General features: G+C 38.1%; 1 protein-coding gene across 1 annotated transcript in view; it reads left to right on the top strand.

Annotated features, from left to right (window-relative positions):
- The first annotated feature begins 2,585 nt into the window (after positions 1-2,585).
- The window catches only part of LOC145662823 (putative ATP-dependent RNA helicase DDX10), a 55,081-nt gene continuing 43,962 nt past the window's right edge, over positions 2,586-13,704 (top strand). Inside the window, exons 1-3 of the mRNA XM_081728723.1 lie at positions 2,586-2,969; positions 7,675-7,866; positions 10,550-10,700. Coding sequence (XP_081584849.1) covers positions 2,814-2,969; positions 7,675-7,866; positions 10,550-10,700 — 499 coding nt within the window. The 5' untranslated portion in view covers positions 2,586-2,813. The remainder of the gene's footprint in view (positions 2,970-7,674; positions 7,867-10,549; positions 10,701-13,704) is intronic.

The following is a 13,704-nucleotide window of genomic DNA, read 5'->3' as shown; positions in this document are numbered from 1 at the left end:
AAAACAGTAGGTCAAGCTACCACCTCTAGATCTATCACTTTGCTTTCCTGCCTTAGCAAAACACTGGAAAAAATCGTATTGAGGAAAATTGAATGGTACACAGAAGACCATAATATCCTTCCTAACACAATCATCGAAGCTCGTAAAGGAAAGGCTACTCATAATGCGCTCTCCACTTTTCTACTAGACATTTGGCAAGCATTCCAACATCGCCAATGTGTTGTTGCGCTTAAACTGGATTTCGACAGAGCTTAAGACCGGATAGATTTAGACAGATTGGTATATCATCTCATTGCTGCTCATCTGCCTTCACAGTTCATCAGGTACGTACACAACTGGCTAGTCAATAGAAGAATCAGTATAAAATACCAAGGGAAAATATCTGCTCCACGACTTACATCTCAAGGTTTGCCTCAAGGTTCATGCCTCAGTCCACTGTTATTCAACATCTACATGCTTGACTTTCACCTTGCACTTAAACAACATGTTAGAATTCTTAATTACTTTGATGACCATCTCGTATATGTCCGTAGTTCCTCTCTACAGGAAGCCAAGAGCAAACTTCAAGCAGCACTAACATTTATCTCACACTGGAACTTGTCCAATGGAATGCAGGTCAACTGGAATAAAACGACATATACCGTTTTTACACGCAAAAGACAAGTGGGAGATATTCGATTGCTCATAGACACTCATACACTGAACCGTCAATCACAGCTCTCTTACCTGGGAATTGTTTTTGATGCACGTCTTTCCTGGAAGCCCCAACTCGAAACTTTTCAGGTAAAGATACAACCTTATATCAATATAATAAGAAGTGTCAGCAACAAAAAATGGGGGACGGATATTGGCACCCTACTCCGAGTTTCTCCACTATGTATAGAAGCTATATTGAATTATTGAGGATTCTTTCTGTCACCGATTCCAGCTAGACTGAGTTCTCTTCCTGTACGCCTTCAAGCATATACTCTCCGCACAATTTTCTCGCTACCTCAATCTGCTCCAATCAACGCTCTCTTAGAAGCTGCAGGCATAATACCGTTTCCAATACAAACAGATCATTCTGCTGCTCGTTACATAATGAGAAGATTAGGCATGACTTCCTTTACAGTCATCCCCAAACTGGAACTACTATACACACAAAACAGAACCGGTTCTCTACCGTACCGACAGAGGCTATCCTGGATATACCAGGCATATGTCAATCTACGCCGTTGGATACAAGTTATATATCGCAATCCTTGTTTACCGTGTTACTCCATTCAATACCTTACCACTCTTCAAGCCGTGGAATTGGAATTTCCGATCACCACTACCAAACGAACGAATCTCTTAAGTCCGAACAGTGTAGCGCCGAGATGGGAATATTATATGGCTCAGCATCATTCACACCGCATCCTAATCTATACAGATGCTTCCAAAAGAACTCATGGTGACTTGGAATATACCGGAGTGGCAATATACATTCCACAAACATCGCAGTTTGTAATTCAACGAGTACGGAATCAGATGTCTATATTTCATGCAGAACTATGGGCTATTCGTATAGGCTTAAAACATGCCATAGAGCATAAATATCGTTATTTTGGCATCTGTAGTGATAGCCTTAGTGCATTACAAAGTATACACACAGCTGCTCTTTCGAACCGCATATCATGGATTCACAGCAATATTAAACAACAACTCTCGATTCTTAGGGAACGAAATCAATGCGCTTCCTTTTTCTATTGTCCTGCCCATTTCGGCATACCTGGCAACACTGTACTCGATGAGTATGCGATGGCCGGTACGCTTCAGGATCGGATAATCAACATTCCTTTTCCAGCGGAAAGTTTACATGGTTTCTTACATCAACAAAGACAAATAAAATGGAGACGCTACCAAGAACAAACAAGACACTGCGAAGGTAAACACTACTGGAATATCTTCCCAAATCCCACGATCAAAAAGTAGACATCACCCGAAGGATGGACGAGGAGACACGTATGTTTACTCTTTAGGTTATACCTAGGTATCGCTCAAACACCGTACCGTTTATATCAGCAAGAATGCCGCAATACACCCTTGTGTTACTGCTGTGAAACGGACGGAAGCTTACTTCATCTCATATTTCAGTGTAAATTAACGCCAGCTTATCGTGACATCCTCTTTATGATAATACATCGTTTCCACAACACTTCCCCAGTGACCATTTCGTTTATCTTAGCGAACAATATACGCTCTGTAGTTTACCATCTTCTCCAGTACATTATAGTCAACAACATTTCAATATAACTATTCTTTATATAACCGTTCAGTGAATATACTCCGCATGTGGACTGTGTAAAACGTACCTATACCATCTGGCTCATATATACCTGAGCTGTCCAAAGGTCTGGCGCCAGGGCAAGAAAGCAGCGAAGAAGAAGAAGAAACACACAGTATTTCCATTTTTATTTTTATCTCCGCACCTCGCAACGTCGTCTACTTTCACGCTAATCGCTAAACCAACTTTCTTCTCTCACGTAGCGCTCAATTTTTCTGCAGACGAATTTCCATTCGGATGAACAATCCCAGCATGTTGGGATCATTCGCATTCGCATCTTTTCGTCGATTTTCGCAATTCATTTACACGTGCTGGCACTCCAATTTATTACACGTCTTGGGAAATTCGCAATCGCATTTGGAAGCAATGGAGGGGCGGCCTAAGTGTATAGATCCCCATTTTACCATTTGGAGTGCTCACTAGACGTCTGTGTAGAGCATAAAGAGAGAGGGAAAGAGAGAGAGGGACGAAGAAGAAAAGAGGAAAGCATGAGTGAATTTTAGTGAAGATGAAGGCAAAACAGCACGTAGAACAGAGGAATGGCAAGTTTGTTTCCAAAAACCATCAAAAACAAAAGAAGAAAATCAAAGTTTTTCGAGAAAAGAAGAAACAATCAGATTTTGAACAAGTGGAGATCGAAAGACTCCTGACACAATACGAATCTGTAAGTACAGAAGAATAAATAATTAATGTACCTTGCACTGTGATAATGGTGAAGTGTGATATAATTACACATGGTTTGATAGTGGTGAAGTGTGGTATAATTACATATGATTCAGAGTGTGTAGAGATGTAACGTAGCAAGTGCACCAATAGTTTTGTATAGGCGAAAGCTCTTCTCACTAAGGGAAAACGCCATTATGCGTTCTGTGTATGATACCACCCTCTTTTACAAACGCAACGGACAGAGTAGCGAGTTGCTAACGCGACATTACTCGAGCAGACGGTTCTACCAAATTTTTACACTTTTTTTTTTCAAGATTTTTAGAGCCTAGCAGAGTATGCACTAAATGAAGAGCCCTATTACTACTTACAGAATGACTTCAGGAGGACTCAGCGTAAATACAGTGGAGTTATGGCATAAAAACTACATGCATAAAACGCGAACCAACTTGTGCTAGGGGACCATTAAAAAGCACGAATGCTATCTTATCGATGCAGGAGCGCAGCAGTGGGCCCGCGCAGTACCAAGGAAGTGCGTCCGTAGAAAGTAGGTGCGTCAGCGACGGGGAGTACAAGTATATTTGAGGATAGAAGAGTACACTTACGTGTAGGCCTACAATACAGGGTGTCCGAGAAGTCCTTCCCTGATTACAGAAATTGATAACTCAGGCTAGAAATAAGATAGAAATATGAAACTGGTGTTGAATTATTACAAACTATAAAAGTTATGTCAAGGATGAGGTCTACCGAACACGTGTACCAGATCTTGAAACCCTGCAGCAACGAATAACCACAGTCGTTGCAACGATCCCTCCAGTGATGTTGGCTAATGTGTGGATGGAAATTGAATATCGCCTAGATGTGCTACGTGCTACCAAGGGTGCTCATGTGGAAGTGTACTGATGTGACCAAAACTTTTGTAGTTTGTAAACAATTCAACACCAGTTTCATATTTCTATCTTATTTCTAGCGTGAGTTATCAATTTCTGTAATGAGGGAAGGACTTCTCGGACACCCTGTATATTCACTGGGGTTAAGTTCCAAAGTTGGGCGTCCGTTTTCAGCAAAATTTTTAAAATTTACAAATAAGATATGGATAATTTGATCGTTTGTGTGCTTGATAATATATAAGTGTCTCGAAAAATCTGTTTATTTGTTATATATAAGCGGTTATAAACATAGGACTATACGCCGAGCGGAAGAACTACTTGGCGCAAGGTAACCGAACAGTTGCATTGTGGGAAAGTAACGAGCATTTATGTTATCAACATGGCGAATATACAAGGACCATGAACTAACAGTTCTAACATGTGTGAAGCTATACGTTGATAACGAGCAAAATCTTTTAGAACTTTGAAGAGCACGGATTAATTAACCTAATAACAAATTGCAGAAAACGTGGAAAGGAGATAAGAGCGAAAAAACGTGGCGAAAGCGGACGCCCAACTTTGGAATAAATGCCTATTCACTGTCACTCAAAATTCATTTAAATATGCTGTGCACTTATACTAGTTACGTATATTCGCACTCTCGTTTCCATCACGAAAAATGTTTCACATCCTATTTTACCTATAAATTTTCTAGTTGGTAGAACCGTCTGCTCAAGTGAAGCCGCTGACGCAAGTAAGGTAAGCCTAAGATCTGGGTCGTACATGTTTCCACTTTTTGTATATTCGCATCCGTTCAAGTCAAGTTTGGACAGGCCAGTCGAAATAATTGTTGAAAAATGATAATACTTTCAGTAACTTCCTTCTATTGTCCTCGAAGAGATTTGCGATGGGCCATTGATAATATTTGACTTAGCTTAGATGAAGTTGAAGGAGGCGACTATAAGTAATTGTTACAGCGTCTAGACGTGGGATAAAATCACACTGGAAAAAAACATAAAGGTCAAGTTTAGACACACCATTCGAAGTAAATGTTAAAAGATCATCATTCTTTCACTAATTTCCTTCTGTTGTTCTAGAAAAGATTTGCATTGGGTGACATGACAATACCACACTTAGCATAGATGAAGATCAACGGGGTCACCAAAAGTGATTGTTTAAAAAAATTACAATTCTTACACGATTTGCGTATAAATACATCGTCTGGAAATGTTTTCGCAACAAAAACTACGATGCAAAGAACACAAGCTAATCTTTGCCAGTTGGCCACTGAAAAGCACGAATGCTATGTATCCGAGTCACAACAGGACGAAGCTGGTGGGGGGGATGCATACGAAGGTAGCAGGCGCATCAGCGATGGCGAGTATGCACGTAAGCAAAGATAATAAAAGCACTTAAATTCTTGCAATTACATGAATTCCTAGCTCTTGAAATGATTTCGCACTAGTAACATTACATTTGTAACAATAAAATACAGCTTTTGTACACTGTACAGAAATCCTTTGCCGGCAGAAAACAGTCATTTTTTTATATGTACTCATTTATTTTAACGGGGTATTATTTAAGGCTGTTCAAATTCAAAACACTTTACAGTGTGGCAGTTTTTCTTTGCATGAGTTGTAAGTCTCGAAAAGAGTACCGTGTTGTTTACAACAATTTTCTTACCTTCCATTTGGATTCCTTTCTTTAAATTCACTAGTGGTTGTACTTGTTGTGACTTTTTCATCTGGTATTTCTTGACACTTTTCCCAGCTATTTTCAATTGTAATTTACAGCGTAGAATTATATTTTCCAGCTACATATCCTGAATAATATCAGTTGGAATTGTAAAATAACGCCAAAATACTCTTGCTGCACAGTAATCTTTTCCTATCGAGAAAAACTGTCTAAAATGTGTGACGGCATGCGTTTCCTGCTATGCCAATCAATAGCTGTGACAACTCTGAAGAAGTCTGTAATAACTGAGGAGGTGATGACCATGATTTAATGACATAAAATAGCTATACGATTCGTAGGAGATAAATATGCAAAAGTCTATGTACATTTATTTAGGGTTAGAATTAAATTTCGGGGGACTTTTGTCATCTATGGCCATGTTAGCCTGTCACGTATGAAGGATGGCGTCCCTCGGCGATCTTACTATTTGGTGAATTGGGGACAAAGAAAGTAATGGAGAAACGTGGGGTCATTACAGTTCAAGCATTTGCGTGGTGAGCGAGGAAAACCCATAAAACCTCATTGAGGATGGCTGGCTCGAAAAAGCGTTCGACCGAATGTCTCCACGTACCATAGATGAGAGCGTTAGCGACTACGCTACGCGGGGCCACTCCACATTTATTTGTCAGTGTTAAATGTTGTACTGTACAAAATTGTATATGTTAGTTCAACAGTTTACCACGATCCATATCTTGTCCTGCAAATCAGTCTGTGAACTGTAATATATAGTCGTTTTGTTGATTTAGGTACGTATATTCATTAATTAAAGGCAAGTCTGTACCACTGCAATACTCTTGTATTAAGCAAATTTTAAAAACAAATAAAAAAGACCAAGCATTTATTCGTAGATGTGTACAGGCATGTTTTGGCTTATGCACTTTCGAGTCCCCATATGAAGCAGTAATAATAATAATATTAGATTGGTTTTGTATTATTTTTATCTAGGACGAATTCAATTTCGCCTCCTAGACTTTTTCAACAGTTCAGTTGAATCTATCTGAATACATACCTATAATATCCCCTTAAAAAAAAAAAAAAGTCATAATAAGATAGTTACAGTTCATTTATGTTTATAGTATGTAGTAACCAAAAGGCACTCCCTTTACAGGAAAACTTAATTACAAAATCGAGAATATTTGACTGCGTGTGAATTTTTTTTCCCCCTAAGCTTATTTTGACCGATTGTGGATACATTGTGAAAACCACCCTCTTCTGTTTGCGTACCGGAATTCAGCTTTGTATAATTTTTCCCCCTGACCTTATATTTTCACCACGACTCTTCTATATGGGTATAGCCAGTTTTGCATTTCTTTTCTAACATTGTAAGATTGGTTTTCGAATTTGTAATATTGTTTTTCGAATTTGTAATATTACCATCTACACTTTTGGACCAAGTTAAATGTCTTCTTTCCTAACTACAACTCATATCCATTCTCACAATCCGGCTAGTTCTCGGGAGCATGTGAACTATCATTCTTCTATTCATAAAGATACTGTCACGCAATATGCTTTCTCACGAAAACTGACCTAAACCTGACATTTTTGGAAAAATAAAAAGAGTAAGAAAGAAGGTTGAAAGGAAAGGAATTAAAGGCAACATTGGCTGAAATTTTAGAGTACTTCTGCATTTCCTGGAAAGAAAAGCTCTCTATCCATGTCCTTACTGTACAATATTTGCAATGTTGCAGTAGTTACTTGAAAAGTTTAAAGATAGAAGACTTATATAGTACAGTACATTATAAATAATGAGGTTTTACTAATCTTTGTTGATTCTTGTTGCAGATCATATATATAAAGGGCTTGAAAAATCTTGCTTGCAAGTACTCTGCAGCCAAAAAAATCTACTAGCCAGTGTTTACACAAAACAAGTCACTTTGCAAGACAGTAAAATATCAATACATTTTTGTATTTTGTTTATTGGTATGTCTCTTACAAACTAAAAAAAGATTGACATTTGCTATTTACCCTTGAATTCACGTTTTTAATTGATCGGACTTGATTTGCCAAATGTAAAAAAGTACTCGCCACTGGCGAGCAGACGAGTGGAATTTTCAAGCCCAGTCTATATATATATAAATTTTTTTTTTTTTCGGTGTGTTGCAGATTGACCCAAGTAGAATAAGGGTGTTCAAAGATCTACCTTTGTCTCAGAAGACGTTGAAAGGCTTAAAAGAAAATGGCTACGTTGAACCAACTGAAATTCAGAGAGAAAGTATTGGTCTCGCATTACGTGGTTTAGATATATTAGGAGCTGCTAAAACTGGAAGTGGAAAAACATTGGCATTTTTGATTCCGGTAAGTCTGAAATATTGTAGAAGAATTGGGATTTTAATACATAAAGATGTATTACTTAATGCATTGTTCAGTTTCGGAGTGCTATTAAATCAATTGATGATTTGAAACGATGTCAAAATAAATGTACATTTCATTATTCTAACAAAGGGTAATGCCAACGACAATATGTACTAGTGATTCTTCGGTTTTAATTTTATTAGAAATTTAAATATTTGACAAATATTGGTGAAAATTACATTCAAAGAGTTTATTTTATATAACATAATAAGAAATATGTACTGTATATGCATTACCATCCTTCATTTGACTTTTTTTCTAAAATATTTAAAAATCAATAATAAGGATAATATGTTTTACGCGATCGATGAAGCTCGATCTTGAACAAATTTGGAGTGCTGGCAAAACTTTCACGAGCGTAGTACATATATCAAACATTATACGCTGTGCAGGTCTTTGGTTCTCAGATTATTGGTCATCGAAGTGTGGATTTGAAGTTATTTTTGACTAAGTCTGAATCTAAAATTTGATGAACAATAGCTCGAAACCAAAAGTCTGCAGGAATCGCGCTGGCTCAGTGGTAGAGCGTTCACTTCTGGTGCGTGGGGTCTCTGGTTCGATCCCAACTCGCGCCAAGTGAACTTTGTGGTTGACAAAACACCGTGTACGTCCGTTTTTTCGAGGTCCTCCTGTTTCGGTTAGCCAAGTACATAATCGTGGGATGTAAAACTGAACGATTTCATTTCATTTCCAAAACTTTGCGCATGTTTCACTACTGGCTCATCAAGATCTACCAACATTGCAGATTTAGTCATGGTTTCCGAGTTATGGGCCATCAAAGTTTGGGTTTCTACTTAACAAACCTATTAAATGCTAGAAAATGAAACTGTTTTACCGTATGTTGCGTGTTTTAATCCTCTTCGGAATTAGTGTATTATATTTAACCAGGGTGGATTGATTTAGATCAGCCTGATTTAAATCACCTGTTTTTTTAAATAAAAATCGTTGATTTCAATCAAATTCCGAAACAAATTAATTTAAAGTGAAAATAAGTAAAATCCCGTTTCTTATCTATTATTTCGATTATGAAAGATAATAATCATAATACAATGAGACTCAAATGTACGTATGTAAGCACAGTATAAAAACGAGTATCATGTAGAGGAAGATTAGGGAAATTCCCGTTTTGAACGGCTAACGGGTGAATCTTGCTTTCTTCTCTTCGTAACATACGGTTTTTAAATCGTTAACTATTTCAACGGGAAAATCACCATGGACATTTAAGACGAAAATTCTTTTGTATCTCATCTATTTGTTTGTTTCCAAATAATAGGGGCGTATTTAGAGGGGTCCGATCCCCTCTCCGAAACAAACAAAAAAAAAAAAAAAAAAAAGAAAAATTGATTTTAAAACTAAGTGAAATTTATGTACTAAATACAAAGAAAGAAGTTCCTCGGGATCGTAATACGGCAAATTTTGGATGCGTTAAAATATCAAATGATACTTTTGATAAAGTGGATACTTTCAAATATCTAGGATAAATATTAACAGGCAAAAGCAATATTTAAGAAGAAATTAAATGTCAACTAAAAGCAGGGAATTCGAGTTATTATTCAGTTCAAAATCTCTTGTCGTCACGAATTCTGTCGAGAAATTTGAAGCTTAAAATATATAAAACGATAATCATGCCTGTTGTTCTGTACGGTTGCGAAAAAATAGTCCCCTATTATGAGAGAAGAGCATAGACTGAAAGTATTTGAGAACAAGGTCCTGAGACGAATGTTCGGACCCAATAGAAATCAATGAAGAGCTTTTGTGAATGTGGCATTGAACCTCCGGGTTCCATAGACCATAGAGTTAGTTACTTAATTTTAGGCGAAATTTATGTACTTTATATGTATTTCGTGCCGCTAGCTAGTTCCTTTTTTTTTTTTTTTTTTTTTTTTTTAAACAAATATGCCCTTGCCAAATATCAGTAACTTTCGTGAAGAGAAAAGTATCATGTTGATAAACGTTGCTGTACTTTTTCCTTAATTCTTACGAAACATTGTTTGGGATTGAAACAGGTTAACGATTGGGAATGAATTCAAAATTCAACCCCAATACTTTCACTTAAATGGCATAATTGACATTTAATACTAATTCCTAATGTTTTTTCTTTAGTTCGCGACTTGTATTATACGAGAAGAACTATTTAATTTAAATAAAAAAAATCAACAAAAATGATTTTTTTAAAAAAAAAAGTCATGATTTTTTTCCACCTTCTATTAAACTATGTCGAAGAGGGAATAAAACGCGTAATCTAAGGTAAAATTGTATGTTGTGTAAACTTAAAAATGAAATCTTTAACATTTTACTTAAGTTAAAGAGTTCAGCGTTTCTTTTTAGCACTGAGACGTGGTCCTAAATTGAAGGTGAAATCCGAACCATTGTAATACGTTTAAATTTCAGAGTTTTCCCACCGGGAATCGAACGTGGGACACGTGCACCAAAGGCACCCACACTAAAGACTAAACCATCAGGGAGGGCAAAATATTAGATAAATGAAGTGGGTACTTCTAATAAATAATTGTTAAAAATCAATGAAGGACGGTTCTTTTCTGCTGTAGGGGGACTCACTGGTTAAAAAAATCTTCATTATGTCATTGTCAAGTTATTTAGCGTCTAATTGTTTACTTTAATACAGATCTTGGAGATACTGTATTCCAAGCGATGGACTACACTGGACGGAGTTGGCGCCTTAGTGATCACCCCAACCAGAGAATTGGCGTATCAAATATTCGAGACATTGAGGAAAGTTGGCCGTTATCATGACTTCTCAGCAGGTCTCATTATAGGTATGACTTAACGTTTTGCTTAAGAATTTTATATAAACAGGGCTCGAAAAATCGTTTTGTATATCCAATCGAAAAATGTATTTTGATTGGATATACGAGTCTGGCGCCTTGTTTTTTGATGTTAGCATTTTCAGGTTTAATTTGCCAGTAGTTCAGATTGTTATGGACTTACACGTGTTAGGTGAATATTATAATGAATTTGTGATAAGGTTCAGTGTTTCCAGTTGTTCTCTAAGTCTAAACATGAATGGCTCAGCGTTAGAGGATTTTGATTCTTCCAAAAATGTGGACAATTGGTATTATGTGCTCAAATTACAATGTATGTACATAGACATAAAGCAGACACTGCTGCTTTGTAAAATTTTACTTACATGGCCCCCAATTGCTGTTACTTTTGATGGATAACTTGTAGACTAACGTAAGCATGTACTATTTATACCCATAACTATAAAGCAAAAAGATACAGGTATTCGTAGCAATTGGATTTGCATTATCCTGACACCTGATTTTCAGAACTAGCGCCTAGGTTAGAAGAAAATATTTCGAGCCCTGATCATAAATGTATTTACTTTCAATTAGTTTCGATCTTAACTACACAACAGGGAGAGGGTGGCGGGGCGAGGAAGGAGGCATAGTATTTGGTCTAGGAATTAATTCGTGCGGTTGGTACGCACACATTGAAGCTGTAGTACAAACACAAAATACATAAATACCTTAAGAAAAATATTGTCCATCGCTAGCCACCACTTTCGCCCATCTGTCAGGCAATGTACGGATTCCGTGGCGAAAGAAGTCCTCATCCTTGGAAGCGATCCAGTCAGAGACCCATGTTTCGATATCTTCTGAAGAAGTAAACCGCTGTCCAATCAAATCGTTGTTCATGCAATCGAACAAGTAGTAGTCCGAAGGAGCAACGTCTGGTGAATACGGCGGGTGGGGTAAAACTTCCCATCCGACATTTTCTAAATAGGTTTTGACCGGTTTTGCGACATGTGGGCGAGCGTTATCATGTTGAACAATAAGTTTATCATGTCTGTTCTCCCATTCTGGTCGTGTTCTGGCCAGAGCTTGCTTCAAACGCATTAATTGTCGTCGATAACGTTCTCCATTCATAGTTTCACCCGGTTGCAGCAGCTCATAGTACACCACACCTTTCATATCCCACCATATGCACAGCATAACCTTTGCACAGTGAATATCTCGTTTTGGTTGTGATGGACCTGGTTCACCTGGTTTCACCCAGGCCTTTTTTCGTTTAGGGTTCTCGTAATGGATCCACTTCTCATCACCCGTAATAATTCGATGCAGAAACCCCTTTTTGCTCTGTCGTTGAAGCAGCAATTCGCAAATGGTTTTTCGTCTTTCAACGTCTCTGTCTTTCAATTCATGTGGAACCCAATGTGACATCTTTTGAATCATTCCCATGGCTTTCAAGCGTTTGGAGACTGTTTGATCAACGCCTAATGCTGCTGCAAGTTGTTCCTGCGTTTGACACGAATCCTGCTCGAGTAATGCTGTCAATTCTTCGTCTTGAAATTTTTTTTGGCTGTCCAGCTCGCTCTTGGTCTGCCAAGCCGAAATCACCACTTCTAAACCGTGCAAACCACTTCTGACATGTTCGCTCAGCTAGAGCATGGTTACCATACACTTCCACCAAAATACGATGACTTTCAGTCGCACTTTTCTGCATGTTAAAGTAATGCAGCAGGACACCCCGCAAAAACACTTTATCAGGCACAAATTGCGCCATGTTCACTTAACTATAAACTGGTGTTGTTGACGCTTTAATCCACTGCCCTATACTACGACCTAACGCGATGACAGGGGTTTGCAACACATGTGTGGATACACGGAACTATGGGACGCTCCGTTCGTTGCGCCATCTCTTGTCCCTTGTCCACCCGCACGAATTAATTCCTAGACCAAATAGCTCAGTAATAGTGCACTCACCCTTGGCATTCCATCCTAAGGCTTGTGTTTTTATGGCGGACAGCATCTTGCCTATGGGTTTTCTAAATGTTTCCCCGCTTCCTCTCACATGTTCATTTTGCCAATAGTTTTCTTGGTAAGATATTTACTGAATACGCGTATTACTTAGTTTTACCATAAATACTGTCCCAAAGTTTTAACTACATTGACTCAAAATGGTTAGAGAATTTTAATATCCTGATAAGATGAGTTACATGGATTCATTGTGAACCAAAATCACAAGTAATCATTCAGAATGTTCACCATTTTGCACACAGTCCTGAAGTCTGTGGTTACTCATCAATTGCATTACGCAACACATCAACTGGAAACTCTGCAATTTCCTTCCGAAGAGACTTCTGTAAAATTTTAATATCGGTATATATATATCTTCTTGGAAGGCATCTCTTGAAGCTTGGACCACAATTTGTAGTCCAAATGGTTTAGGCCTGGACTTGCAGAAGCCCAATCTGAAGTAGAAATGAAGTCCGAAACATTTGTCTCCAGTCACTTCTAGGTTGTCCGTGCCTTATGTGCTGGGGCTGAGTCCTGCTGGAAGCTCTAGTTCTGTCCATGGAAGAGGAAGTTGAGATTCTTAACTAATGTTTCAAGCACTGTCTTCTAGTACACTTTGGCTGACGTTTTGACCCCTTTTTCATTGAAATGGAGCTCTGCTGTGCCCTCGTAGCTTACACCCCATTACACCCTGAGTCATGCAGGATACTTACCCCTCTGGGTCCTTGGAGCCTTTTCACCAGCTTCTAGAGGATGTGGCATGTGTCCTATCATTTTTGTATTGGAAGTCTCCTCAACACTGAAAGTCTTTTCATTAGTAAAAAGGATTCGATGGTGCACATTTACTGTGTAACGCTTAAATAAGCGCTTTACTTTTAGGAGCCTCTGGCGCTTCATTCATTTATCAGGAGATACAGGATATGTCCTTTGCGTTGTTTGTGAGCATGGAGTCCCAGACCACTGCTTAACGTGCGAGACATAGACGTTTTCGATATCTTTAGCTCACGATCCATAATTGACT

The sequence above is a fragment of the Thermobia domestica genome, chromosome 1 (genome assembly GCF_964235325.1).
Source record: "Thermobia domestica chromosome 1, izTheDome1.hap1.1, whole genome shotgun sequence".
Classification (NCBI taxonomy): Eukaryota; Metazoa; Arthropoda; class Insecta; order Zygentoma; family Lepismatidae; genus Thermobia; species Thermobia domestica.
This window is presented reverse-complemented; position numbering and strand designations above follow the sequence as displayed.